This window comes from Capsicum annuum, chromosome 12 (assembly GCF_002878395.1).
Source record: "Capsicum annuum cultivar UCD-10X-F1 chromosome 12, UCD10Xv1.1, whole genome shotgun sequence".
Lineage (NCBI taxonomy): Eukaryota > Viridiplantae > Streptophyta > Magnoliopsida > Solanales > Solanaceae > Capsicum > Capsicum annuum.
The window spans coordinates 196,621,357-196,635,955 of NC_061122.1; the positions used below are offsets into that span (position 1 = coordinate 196,621,357).

Here is a 14,599-nt window from a genome sequence, read left to right on the forward strand (position 1 = left end):
CATGATACACAAATAGTTGTGCTGTCAATGTACATTAATTGTATGCATATAGTATAAATATTAAAACTATACACAATTCTTATACAATCCTGATGCACAAATAGCTATACAGTCAATGCACACTAATTTTAGTCATACATACAGTATAAATATTCAAACTATACGCAGTTCCTATACAATCTTGATTCTCAAATAGTTATGCATTCAATGTACACTAATTTTACTCATATTACAACAGTTTTATTAATTTTACACAGTCACAATATAAATATTCAAACTATACACAGTTCTTATACAATTCTGATACACAAATAGTTATACAGTCAATGTACACTAAATTTCACAAAAATCACTACCCAATATATTTCATATACAACATTGACACATATTATATACATCAATAACACACATATTTTAAACATACACAAATTCTACACAACAAGTGAACATCTATCAGACATAATTAATACATACAAAAGCATAAACAATGTACCTCAAAATCAGTTAATTTGGGTATTTTTCTCTTCCAAGGAGCTTTTTTACTTTTCTTTTTGGATGTTTGAGCATCATCTTCTCCGTCATTTGATCGATTCCTTTTTTTCATAATTTTCAGAGGAACAAGAGCATCTTGTTCATCAGTCACAATTATCTTCTGCTTTTCTTTAGATGACTTACCATCATCTTCATCATTTTTTGAATCACTGATTTTTTTGTTTTTTTTCAAATGACAACAAGATCTGAATCATCACTCAAATCTGTATGTGCTTTTTTTTAGTTTTTTTTTTTGTTTTGCCATTGATGAATCAACTACTACTTTACCTCGAGACCTAGTAATTCGACTAGGACTAGCATGAACATTCTTTAAATCCTTCAATCGAACTTCAGGATTTGTTAAATCTTCAAAATCATCATCTGGAGCAACGAAATTAGGATCATATCTTATACCTTTGCCAGCTAATTTCGTATCAGTATTAACTTTTTTCTTTATTTTCAGCGCAACAAACTTCAGAAAACCTAATTGCAAAGAACAGTCAAAAAAGGTAAGGGGACTGTAGGTACCAGTTATTGCCCTTTTTTTGGAAAAAAAGACAACTGCTAGCGTGAATTGTAGATACAAGTTTTTTTTTTTCAGGAAAAGAGCAACTGCAAAGGGTGCATGTGATTTTTTTTATTCGTTAGCGTGTAGTTTATTAAAATAGAGGGCGTGTGTGGCTTCTTAAAACAAAGGGCTAATAAATGATATTAAAAATAGCCAAAGTGTTACTTTTGTCCAAAATGGAAAATGTGGACCATTATTGTCCATTACTTTTTAAAAAAGTTACGTGGTGTCTTTTTTCCTACTGTTAAAGTATAATAAACTTTCACTTTATTCAAAATTTGGTGGATTTCAAATCCCTAATTAAGAAATAAGTTGAAAATTAAACCTAGTCCTAATTTAAGAAAAAAAAACTTACCATATTTTAAAGTCCTAATCTTTTACCATATTTTAAAATCCTAACCCATATATTTTAGGATTCAAAACTATATATATAATTAAATAATAATTGGAGAAAAAAATGAAAAGACGATCTTGTCTATTGTAAAGTGTTTTAATTAAGGGCAAAAAGTTCAAATCACTTTTCTAAGGGCCTTCACACTTTTAATATATTATAGATTATAGATATAGATATAGAATAGATATAGATTATAGATATAGATAGATATGACTTAAAAGAAGTGATTTTGAAATGTTAGTTATTGGACATAAAATAAAAAATTTGAGAATAATATAGTTTTTAAAAGGGAAAATAGCAACTATAGAGCCTTAATTGTAACTTTTATAGAAACAGTTTCATAATTACAAAAAATAGTAAATTGCATTTTGTATTTAAATAAACTGTTGCTATACAAATACATATACGATAAGATTTACTGCCCTTGTTTTACTCAAATTAGTTTAGTTAAATAAGGAATAATTGTCTCATCTAATTAAATTCTCATAAATTACTCTTATTTAAATTAGTAGATTCCTTTTTCCAAATCAAACTCAAATATGAAGATTAGTATTTCTTTGACCTTCAAAATTTCAAAATATCATTTTCTTATATCTCTAACTATTTTTTCTTGTTAGTTTTTTTTTTTTATCTTTTTTTAATTTTAATTTCTTTTTCTTTTCCATTTTTTTCTTTCCACTTTATTTTCTTTCTTCTACTTCTCTTCTTTTTTTTTTTGCCTTTTCGTTATTTTTTTATTTTTTTATTTTTTCATTTTCTTTTTTTTTTTTCCTTTTCTCATATTTTTTTCGTTTTCTTCTTCTTCTTCTTCTTCTTTTAAAAAAAAAATCGCTTTTGTTTATACACTTCTATTTCTCTTTCTTTTTTTTTTCTTTCTTCACTTTTTTTTTTTAATTTTTATTTTTTTTTTTTTTTTTTTTTATACAAATATAAAAAAAAAAAAAAAAAAAAAATAGATATTTGTCTTTTAAAAATAAAAGACAAATATCTATATCATATATACATATTCAAAAAATATGCAAAATAAATAGACATACAAATCTGCAAATATATTTACGATAAAAAACATACATATATATCTACATATGTATTTACAGAAATACATATCTGACTCACATGTATGTATATATAAACATATAGAACACAAAATCTCTATAATAAAAATGATAATTATATACATATACATATAGATAGTAAAAAAGTACATGATATATATATTAAATAGTAAAAGAAAACAAATAAGTACATATATTATCCTCTAAAATGACATAGTATCTACAGTTCAATAACAAATCCAACACCGTATAAAATGCATATAGCTCTGCATATGTATTTATAGAATACATACCTGATTCATATGTATATTCTTATTTTATATGAGTCATCTTTGTATTTCGTAAATACATATGAAGATATATAGTATAGTTGTAATACCCCGAACTTTCCTTAACCCTAAATTGTATCTCGATAAGATTAAGAGATGAATTTCAAAGTGAGTAGTGTCTAAATCATATATAGTTTTCCTAATTTTAACTTTTTATCATGTGGGAAATTGAATTAGCTTTCCAACGATATCATTTTTGTCCAAATCTGGTATCGAGGTGAGAAGTTATAGCCGTTTTACTGAGAGTTGTCAGAACCGCCCAGGTGCGACGGGCAGGTTGAAGGACTGTCGCAACCAAGGTAGTAAACCCATTCACTGGCCAAGTGCGATGGGCAGGTTGATGGACCGTCGAGCTTGCGACGGACCATCGCCCAAGCCATCGCTACTAAGGTAGTGAGCCCCTATTCTGGTCCAAGTGCGATGGTCAGACCGACGGACCATGGAGCCAGCAATCGACCATCGCACGAGCCATCGTTAATCCCGTTCAACATTTTAAAAGCCATTTTTAAAAGAGCCTTTTGGTCTTTTTTCCACCCTTTTTAACACCTAGATATATCAAAAAAAAGCGTAGAACTTCAGATTCTTTCATAGCATAAAAAACTAGGGTTTCTTCCTTAAGAGCAAGACCCAATTCCTTCTCCAAGATTTTACCATAATTCTTGTAAATTGATTTAAGAATCAAGGTCCCCAAGTCAAAAGCTTCAAGAACCCTCACTCAAGAGTACGAAAAAGAGTCTCAAGCAAGCTTATTCATCTATAAGTCATAATCTAAGGTATGTGGGGTTTGAACAAAGGTAACTCTTTCACCCTTGTGCCCAAAGGCTTATTTTAAATACAAAATTTCTGCAATTTATGAGATTGTCCATGAAATTAAAGTCAGGGTTTATACCCCTTTACTATTATTTGCAAGATTTTGAGAGTTCTCATGGATTAAGAGTTGAATTTCATGATTTTGTTTATATTTCTATGTCTATTGATGAAATTTATAGATTTTAAGATGATTTATGAGTAATTGCATTACCAAGTATGGATTTTAAGATGTTTTGATATGAAACTGATGATTGGGTCAATAGAACCCATTTAAAGATTGTTGTTCAAGATTGTTTGTGCTATAAGCACCCCTTGGTTAGGTTATTTTCAGATTTCAAATAAAGATTTGACCCCTTTTGGGTCTAAACTAAGATAGAAATCCACATTACTTATGAATTAAAGTCTAGAGAAGTATATTTGGTCTTTATTATAGATCCTTGAATTATTTTAAGGTGGATTTCCTAAAAGTTCTGAGCTTAAGTATGGGAGTAGTATTTAGCACCGAGTTGGATATGATTCCAAGGTCTCATGCCCAGAACTACGTGCCCCGTAGGTTTTTTATTTACCCCAAGTGGGTTAAGATAGTACTCACTAAAGTTAAGATTCTATTCCGATGGCAAGGGTAGAGCAGCTATCCCCAACATGGGCAAGACGTTGGACTTCATGTGCCTCACATGGTTTATGTCGGTTAGAAGAAACTTCCAAGTCTCCCAAGTCCCAAAGTCCTATAATCTCTAAATATTAAAGAAGACCCTTATTCTCTATAAGATAACAAGTTTTGAAAGCTATTGTTTTAAGATTCTTCTTGCTTACAAGTTTTGAGAATAAGATGGAGAACACAGATTTTAGAACTAAGCATAATGACTCACTACATTTGTACTATATACTTCAATATACATGATTTATGAGATTCAGATTTCAGTTTTACTCAAGCTATGTGAGTCATTCATATCAGCATGCATGTTTTATAAAGAATGATAACATTGTTTACTTAAATGCATACACCCATATATACTCAATACATCCTCAAAGTACTGATCTACATACATGTCTGTGTGCTACATTATCTCATAATGTAGGTTCAGGTGCTTAGTCCCAGTAGTGACAGTGATTTTCGAGTACCTTTGTCTACACTCTGCAGTTGGTGAGTCCTCATAGTTTGAGGACCTATTGCTCAGATTTCCAGCTGTTATTGCTTTCGGCTTAGTCGAGTCAGTTGGGGATTTGTCCCAATGACTCTCTAGTTCTTGATTTGTAAAGGCTTTGTCAGACTAGATTATCCGTACGTTTAGACTTTCAGCATTTTTGACTGTTCAGACAAGTATTTCTTCGTATTTCATTATGATTTTGATATGACAGTACCATCTTTTTGCTTTATTCATCTCAAAGTAAGTTTTATATGTAGTAGCAGGTTCAAAAGGGTTAGCTTAGACTACTTTTAGCCTTAAGCACCGTGTGACATTCTGGGATGAGATTTCGGGGTGTTACAATAGTTATGTTTGTTACTGTTTAATATGAATATGATATGTATTTCATAAATACATATGTATGTTTTGTACTGAAATACATATCCAGATCTGTATGGCGATGTATTATGTATATTTTTTGAATATGTGTATGTAATATACATATTTGTCTTTTCAAAATAAAAGTTAGAGATAAAAGAGTAAAAAAAAAAAGAAAAAAAAGAAAAAAAAGAAAAAAATGAAAAAAAGAGAAGTGAAAAAGAAAAAAAGGAAGAAAGAGAAATAGAAGTATAAAAATAAAAGAAAAAAGAAACAATAAAATAGAAAAAAGAAGAACAAAACGAAAATAGAAAAGGAAAAAATGGTATGAGAAAGGAAAAAAAAAGAAAACGGAAAGGAGAAAAAAAAAAGAAAAATAGAAGAGAGAAAATAAAGTGGAAAGAAAAAAATGAAAAAGAAAAAAAACTTAATATAAAAAATTAAAATGATAAAAAAATAAGATGAAAAAAAACTAATAAGAAAAAAAGGTAGAGATATAAGAGAGTGAAAGACAGTAATGATGTTTTATATTGAAATCTTGAAGATCATGGAGATAATTATCTTCAAATATGAAAAGGGGGGAAAATAAAAAAAATGAAAAAGAAAAAAAAAGAAGAGAGAAAATAAAGTGGAAATAAAAAAATAAATTAAAAAAAATGATAAAAAAATAAGATGAAAAAAAAGGGTAAAAGATATGACTATATTTGGGGGAGGTAAAATAGTGGAGTGAAAATAGAAAAATGTATAGTGAGAGTAAAATATGCACTTGTCTAGTTAATGAGTAAAATAATGCTACTCTTGTTATAAACTGTAATTTTACAAAAGTATTATTATTTATTATAATTATAGTCTTTAAGTATGGTACTTTCTATAAATTTTCCTTTTAAAAACATTTTGCAAGATAAACTTGTTGACAAAGATGTACTTGTTGCTTTCCTATTTGGACTTCGGCAACAAGTTCAACGAATGTTCATTCTTTCCCACTAAATTACAAATCATACCCTATATTGAAAAGTCCATTGTGGTGGGGCCATTAAACTTTTCCAATTTTGAAAAATGATAATTCATACTAATTAATTATAATAGAATAATAAAATTAATAATTATAAGAGATTTTTTTGTTTAGCTCTTTTTACATATTTATTTTAGCTAAGAAAGATTTATTATTTTCTTTTAAAACTATTTTTTTGATTAAGTAGCTTCATAAAATACTAATAATTAAATTTAGATTTTCAAAGCATATTAAAAATTTTAATTTAATAAAATAAATTCTTAATAAATATTTTTATGGGACCTATATCAAGTCAATATGAACCAAGTAAAAGATTAAAAAATATTTATTGAGTCGGTATAAACATTTAATAAGATTTTATCTCCATGAATAGTAAACATAATTTATTATTAAATAACGTGTATTAATCCATTGTTTCTTTATATCCAAAAGAAATCGTCTTGTATATATCCAAAAGAAATCGTCTTGTATTTAATTAAGTATACTACTCATTATTATTATTGTTATTACGAAAAAAAGGCCTAAAATATCCTTTAACTATGTAAAATGGTGCAAAAGCACCCTCCATCTACCTATTGGACCTAAAATGCTCTTCTCGACTACCTATTAGGCCTAAAATGTCTTTTCCACCTATCGATTAGGCCTAGTGAAAATTATCCTAAATAGTCTTATGAGATTGTTAATTACAACTTATAGCAAAATTTTCCAATAATTACTAGACTAAAGGAATAATTACAAGCTATAACAACTTTTTAGAAAAATCGATTCTAATTAAATATTCAAAAATCAATTTTCTAATATTTATTATTTATATTATTTTCTTATTTTTAGCATTTAACATTTATCACTCTTAATTAAAACTTTGGATAATTATGGCAAGTTATATTATTAGTATCAATAATTTTTTTAATAATTAAGTATTAAAGTTTGTTCACAATTTAAAGTTAAGAATTGATTTTTTACTTTTTATTAACTTTAATAATTAACTTACTTCTACATTTTTTTTACCTTTTACGGTCTTTCATTACCAATAGAAATCTTAACTCTTTACCCTTTTCAACTTCTTTTTCCCTTCTTTTAACTTTCTTCTACAATTTTTCACGTTTTTCAGTATATCATTACCAATATTCATACGCAAAAGATCTTTACTCTTTAACTTTCTTCTACAATTTTTCTCATTTTTTAATTTGGTATATCATTACCAATATTCATACGCAAAAGGTCTTTACTCTTAACTTTCTTCTACAATTTTCATGTTTTTCTTGTACGTATGTTTATATAAGTGCGACTAAGAAAATTGATTTTAATTCAAAATCGATTTTTCAAAAAATTCACCAGCCTTGAAGCCGCCGCAACTCAACATGCAAAGTTATCTAGCGTAAAAAAAGGTTGTTGTTCCAGAATATAAGATGGTTGACAAGAGAAAAAAGGTTGTTGAACAAGCTTCAAATTATGATTTTGAAGATGAAATTCTAGCTCATAAAACGAAGAAATCAAGAAAAATTTGTAAAATTAATATAATTTGATTTTGATTTTTTTCTATATTAAATTGGTATAAAATTGACATTGAATCATTTTTTTTATTTACTGTTTGTTTTTCTAAGATAGTTAATAATTTGATTTAATTATTTGGTTCTCATTATTGTTTGTTTTTCTAAGATTGTTGGTATGAACAAAGTTTATTTTTTGTATTTAAGTACTATTTATATAATGTTATACTACTTTATCATTTGTTTCGTACTTTGCATCATTGAATGAAATTAATATGAACTAAGTCGCATCAGATAGTATTAAATTTGATATCAACTACATCAAATTATACATTTTTCGATTCTGCAATTAGTAACATTTGACATGAATATTGTATTTTGATGTTTATTGTTGCCCATTACTCTTTGTCTTTATAAGATTGTTGGTATGAATAAAGTTTAATTTTGGTATTTAACATAGTATTTATATAATGTTCTTCATCTTCTCCTACCAGAAAACAAACACTAATATCAAACATGATTAATACTGATTAATTTTTTATTGCAATGAAAAATTATTTGACATCAAACAATTATCAATAAATTTATTTTCAATTATTACGGTGATAGTTTTTCATGTAATATCCATTACATACACTAAAAGAGTTATGTAAAATAAAACATAGTTTTTCTTATTGATTGTCACATTCATAAAACCCATTCAATACAAATGTAATATATGCAAAACTGCATCGATATCAATTTTAATATCAACTTAATACATTGAGAACTCAAAAAAAAAAGTATTACTTAAGCAAGAAATGAGTATATAAACTGGTTTCAACGTAATTTATTAAACAATTCATGGATATTGCATTGTATACTATACTAATTTTATACACTAAAAACAGTTATAAGAATACATCATTTGTATGTAGAATCTTATATACCAACACAAATAATAGATTGTTCAATATTTTCATTAATATCCATTGTCATATATTTTGTTGTCACATACAATAGATATTTAACAAAAAAAATCGTCAGTACTACTTTTTTGATCTAAATACACCATTACTCCTGTGTTATTGTGTATGGGCATTGGTGGACATATCACTTATCAAAAACTTAATCTCAATTTGGATTGAGGTAATGTCAATCTTCAACTGTTTTGATATTGCATTAACCAATCCTCTATACTTTGAATTTACATCTTATATAATCCCATCTACAACAAAATCTTTAGGTCTCCCTAACATATTACATAGTTCATTAGTAGAAATTATTTGAAATTTCATAATTTGAAAATATGAAAATTCACAATTTCAACATACTATATTTCATAATTTCAACATACAAAAACATACATAAAATAATACAATAAAATAAATATTATATCGAAATTGTTCCACTTAAAGCAATCAGAATAGCATTATGAGAAACGATTAATGTATGAAATATGATCGAATTATGAAATCACAGATTGAATATTATTTTTGAAAGAAGAAACTGTTTATATGTTAATAAAGTTGGAACAATACTTTAATTCAACATTTTAACAATAAATAATTTAAGAAAAACATAAAAAGATTATTTAACAAAATATAATTTTGCTAAATAATGTAACATACATGACAAATCACATCTCCCTCCATGACGTATCATGATTGAATTTGGGATGCTGGTTGCGATAATTTGGAGGGAAAGAAACTATCTCAGATTCCAAACAGACATATTCAATGCTGAAAAGCTATTCAAGGAGATTGCAGTGCGCGTACACATCACTGGCAGACGACAATCGAAATGGCAAGCTCTATTATTGCAGTTGAACAACGTCCCACAGTAGCTTGTATTGGATGACTGAATGATGTAATAGATAGGAAGCAGTAGCAAAATTGTTTTTGTTTTTGTAATTCTGTGAGGCAAGAGGTCAGCTCAAGCCTGATTTGTAAAGACTCACTTTGGTATACAATTTATATTTTTATAACACAAGAATTACTTATGTTTGCTTTTCTTTCACAAAATAATTCTCAGTAGTTGCATAAAAGAAACAAAAATTACTAATTTGGTTTACTGAAAAAAGTAAATCGTGTAAAAAAAGAAGATAGTGTATGAAGATAAAATAAGAGAAAAGAAAAATGGTTAGAGGGATTTGGGGGGAGTGGGGTTGTTATCAATAATTAAAGGTAACTACATTTAAGGAAAGAATATTGTATATTAGTTGTATTAAATTTTTATTTTTTTCAGTAATTACTTTGGTATTTATTAAAAAATAAAAAAAACCATTTTTAACTATTTTTTAAATAAAAATTGTTATATTTGAAAACTAAATTCTTTTACTATAACTTATAATAAACAATCTAATAAATTAATTTAGTTAATTTTCCCTTTTTAAAAATACATTACTGTTAAAAAATTCAAACACGTATCCAATAACATTTTTAATGAACCCGAGAAACACAAACATTGACAAGGCTAGTCGAGGAGTCCAACACAACATATTGAAACGGCTGACCCAATTACTTACCTTTTCTTTTTTTTTTCCAGTTTGGTACTTGAGATGACGACTCCTCAATTCATTCCTTTACCGACAATAATAATGTTGTTTCCCTTCTTCCTCTTGTTCACTCTCTCTCTCTTCCTAACAGGTCAGCACACTCTTACCGCCTTTTGCTTGATTCTTTTTTTTTTTTTTTTTGGCTTGAATAGAGTAGAATAGACATTAGAGGATTCATATAATCAATCCCAACAAGTTTTGGATTGATATGTAACATTGTTTGATATTTTATTGTGTTTGTATTGTATTGCACTGTATTGTTTTAATGAATACAATATTTAGATTGATTGTATTGCCTTCTTTCGTTGTATAATATCATACATCAATAGTACGGAGGATAAACCTATAAAAGAACTAGTGTGCAGAGTAGAACTACTATAAAGAGATAAGGTAAAGTATCAAATAGGATTATTAAATACTCCTAATTAGTAAAGATAAAATGAGAAAAAAAAAATGATAATGATGCGATCACACCAAATTCTGGTCTCATTTTTTGGGCATCAACAAGCCTTGTTCCTGGCTTAGAGATAATTATCAATCCGATTATTGTGGTAATTTTTCCATGGTTTGTTTCTTGCTTATTGTTCTTTCTCCCCCATAATTGTTTATTCTGTAACTGTTTTTTGCCGCTCTCTCTCTGGACGTAGACTTTTTTTTTTTTGAAACAGGTAACATTTTGTATTCATGCTGGTACTTAGGTAGTACTTGAAAACCATATTTACAATAGTAAGGTTAGATACATAATACACTAAAAACAAATCAAATCTAAATGGTATTTAGGACATCTAGGATTGATTCTGGATCACCTGAGTACAACTTAGTACACCAAAAGCAAAATAGCAAAATACAATTTAGCTTAATCTGTTGTACTGAATTGCTTCTATCTTCAAAACATCTACCGTTCCTTTCTTTCCAAATCGTCCACCATATACGCGAAGGAATGATCCTCCATCTCTCCGTTCTTGGCTCCAACTCCAACTTCCTCCCAACTGAAAATAGTGTCAGCAATCTTTCTTGGCATTACCCAATTAATGCCCCGGAGATTGATGAAAATTGTCCATAGTTGATCTGCGATGTTGTGGTGCAGGAATAGGTGATTCACTGTCTTGGCTTCTTTTTCACATAAGAAGCATCTGGAGCAAAGTGATATCTTCCTCTTAATCAAATTCTCATGAGTTAGGACAACTTCTTTTGCAAGAAGCCAAGTAAAGCGTACAACTTTGTAAGAAATCTTAATCTTCCAGATGTGTTCCCATGGCCACATGGTAATCTGTGTCAATGTGATTCAATAGTCAGGACCATGAACTGACTTTATACAATACTTTGGGTGTTTCTATTCCACCATAAGCAGTCTACACCTTTTTGCATCCCTTGGAAGCTTTCTAGATGCTTGAATAGTTCAACTATTCTTGGGATCTCCCAGTCATTCATCCTCTTCTGAATCTCAAGTCCCATCCCTGTAGTGTCCACACTTGAGCAACTGTTATGTGCTGAAATAGGGTCAGGTTAAATAAATCAGGGAACAAGTCTTGGCTCCATTTTGCAAACTGGCCTTTGAATGATTTTTAATGAATGGCCAGAAGGCCCTGATTGATCTCCACAAACTGAAACCATAAGGTGTTGTAACCTCCTTTGATACCCAGCAGTCTTCTTCCCGATATTTATTTGTTAATGACACTGCCCTATAAAGTTTGGGGTTCTTGGTCTTCAAAGCTTTGCACTGATGTTTCAGATTCCTAATGCCAAGGTCACCTTGTGTTTTGCTTCTTATGATGTCCTTCCATTCAACTAGATGAAAAAGCTCTTTTCTCCTTTTTCCCTTGCCATAGGAAGGACCTCCTGATCTTATCTAGTCCCCGAATAACACTAGATGGAATAGGAAAGAGTGATAGCATATAGGTAGGTAATGCATCTTAAGACTGCATTAATCAAAGATAATCTCCCCCTATGTATAGACAGACACTGAAACTTCCACCTTGAGAGTTTTTTCTCACATTTCTCCGTAATTGAATCCCAGATCCCTTTGGATTTTGACTTTGCTCCCCGAGGCATACCCAAGTAGATGGTGGGAAGACAACCCACTTCTCCTCCTATTATAATGGCTAGTTGTTCTATGTTTGGCTCATGATTCATGGGTAAATGTGACCCTTTCTCCGGTTAATGTGGAGGAGACCCGATAAAGCTTCAAACAAGATAAAAAATTCACCCTCAAAAACTTCAGTTTTGCTTCTTCTGCATCACAAAAGATTAAGATGTCATCAGCATACTGAAGGCAGGTTCATCTCCATACTTTGATTGTTGTTTCTAGCCACTTCAAAGCCTTTAATCCGCCCATTTGTGTTGGCCACCTTTATCATTCTATTGAGCCCTTCCATTGCCAAGATAAAGAGAAAAGCGGACGGGGTCACCTTGCCTGATCCCCCTTTGAGCATCAAAAATTCTTCAGGCCCTCCATTAATGAGAAATATTGGGAATTCACATTAGATATACAGTATTTCACCCAGTTGATCAACTTAGCACCAAAGCCCATTTGCCCTAGAACTGCTAGGATGTATCCCCAGTTGACATGATCATAAGCTTTTTCTATATCAAGTTTGCATAGTATACTTGGCTTCCCTTGTGAAATTCTGGAATCTACTGTCTCATTAGCAGTTAGAACTGCATCCATTGTTTGTCTTCCTCTAATGGAGGTCATCTGTTGAGAATCAACTTAGGAGTCCACCACTTTTTTTCAACCTTTCTGTTAGCACCTTCGAAATTAGTTTGTAGAAACTCCCTACAAGGCTTATTGGTCTGAAATTTTTCAGTTCTTTAGCCCCTTTCTTCTTTGGGATCAATGCTAGAAAATAGCATTAAGCCCCTCTCTCTGGACTTAGATTTGTCATGACATAAAAATCAGGGGTTCGTTTCACAAATGGTCACTCAACTTATAGTTATTATGTAGAACGTCACGTTTTTCAATTAGATTTTCTTCGCAAAGAAAGTGACTTTCTGAGATTGCAATTATGAATTGAGTGCTTATGAGGAATCAACTCTAAAATTCATAACTTGTTGGGGTCTGCATATTAATTCTCAAATCTGTTCCACTTTACTCTTGGAGTCTGCTATATGAATCTTAAAATGACTTAAACAGAAAAATAATAGGGAGAATAAAGGCCCTTCTTAAGTTTTGGATTTGTTGTTCTCCTTTGTTCCTATAATACTCATAATACTCACATTATGCGCTTCTCTTTTGTCAATGCTCTAATGCTGCAGATGTTTAACAGACTCTTCTACAGAAACAGAAAGGACATTGGCTATAATAAAGCCAGATGGTGTTTCTGGAAACCATACGGATTCTGTAAAGGAAACAATTCTCAATCATGGATTCAAAATCACAGAGGAATCGTTCATTCAGCTTGATGAGGATCGTGTGAAAAGCTTTTATGCTGAGCATTCTTCGAGGAACTTCTTTCCAAGCCTTATTGAATACATGACCAGGTAAGCTTTCCCCATCTGGAGATGGTATTTGATTCTGAATTGGCCTGTAAGCCTCATTCTGTGTCTTAGCACCTGCTAAATTCGTATCTCTGTTGTGTTATTTTTTCTTTTTTCATGTCTTGCTTCAAGCAACTTACTGGTTCTTTGAGGAACTATAAACTGCATGTTTATAGTATAGGTTGTAGGCTGGTTTAATTTGGTATCAAGTGGTTGTTGAGTACATCTATACTGTTTCTCTAAGAGGGCAGCCTGTGCACTAAGCTCACGCTTTGAGCAGGTTTCGGGGAAGGGCCAGACCACAAAGGCAGCTTTACCTTGCATTTCTGCAAGAGGTTGTTTCCTTGGTTCGACCAGTTACTCCAAAGCTCCCCTTCTATATTGTTACGCTAAGAATTTGCCGAAGAAAAAAAAAAAGAAACAGCATGGAGTAAAAGAAATCTTACCCTAAAGATGCAAGTTGAAGTTCAAGAAGAAGAACATGGGATCAATCTCTGGCCTCTTAAAACTACACTTCTCCAAAAAAAAAAAAAACAAAAAAAAAAACGAGGAACTCCCTAAACTAATGTGATTGCTATAGGTATTTATAGGTATGAGGGAAAAAGGGTAAGGGTAGCGCAGTGCACTATAGCTCCGGCTATGCTCGGGGTTCGGGGAAGGGGCCGGACCACAACAGTCCTTAAAATCTTTTAGAACTCAGCAGAGTCCAAGTTGATGATTTGGATCCAGGTCGATTATCTTGAAAAAAGTCTTTGCTCTGCCGCTCTAAGGTCAAGGATTTAATTGGAATCATATTATTAATCTGGAGTACTTCTAGCCCAAAACTTGACTTTTAGCTGCTTCTTAGGTCCCTTGTACATCATTACTCAGACTTCAGTTATGTTGCTCGGAC

At 30.4% G+C, this 14,599-nt stretch overlaps 1 protein-coding gene across 4 annotated transcripts in view; it reads left to right on the forward strand.

The window, feature by feature from the left end:
• Positions 1–10,141: 10,141 nt before the first annotated feature.
• Positions 10,142–14,599, forward strand: part of LOC107850635 (probable nucleoside diphosphate kinase 5) — a 12,660-nt gene continuing 8,202 nt past the window's right edge. Inside the window, exons 1-2 of one of the 4 annotated variants that reach the window (XM_047400920.1) lie at positions 10,142–10,321; positions 13,497–13,710. In XM_047400920.1, the coding sequence (XP_047256876.1) occupies positions 10,234–10,321; positions 13,497–13,710 (302 nt within the window). In that variant the 5' untranslated portion in view covers positions 10,142–10,233. The remainder of the gene's footprint in view (positions 10,322–13,496; positions 13,711–14,599) is intronic. The other 3 variants (XM_047400923.1, XM_047400924.1, XM_047400922.1) reach the window with 3 other exon arrangements.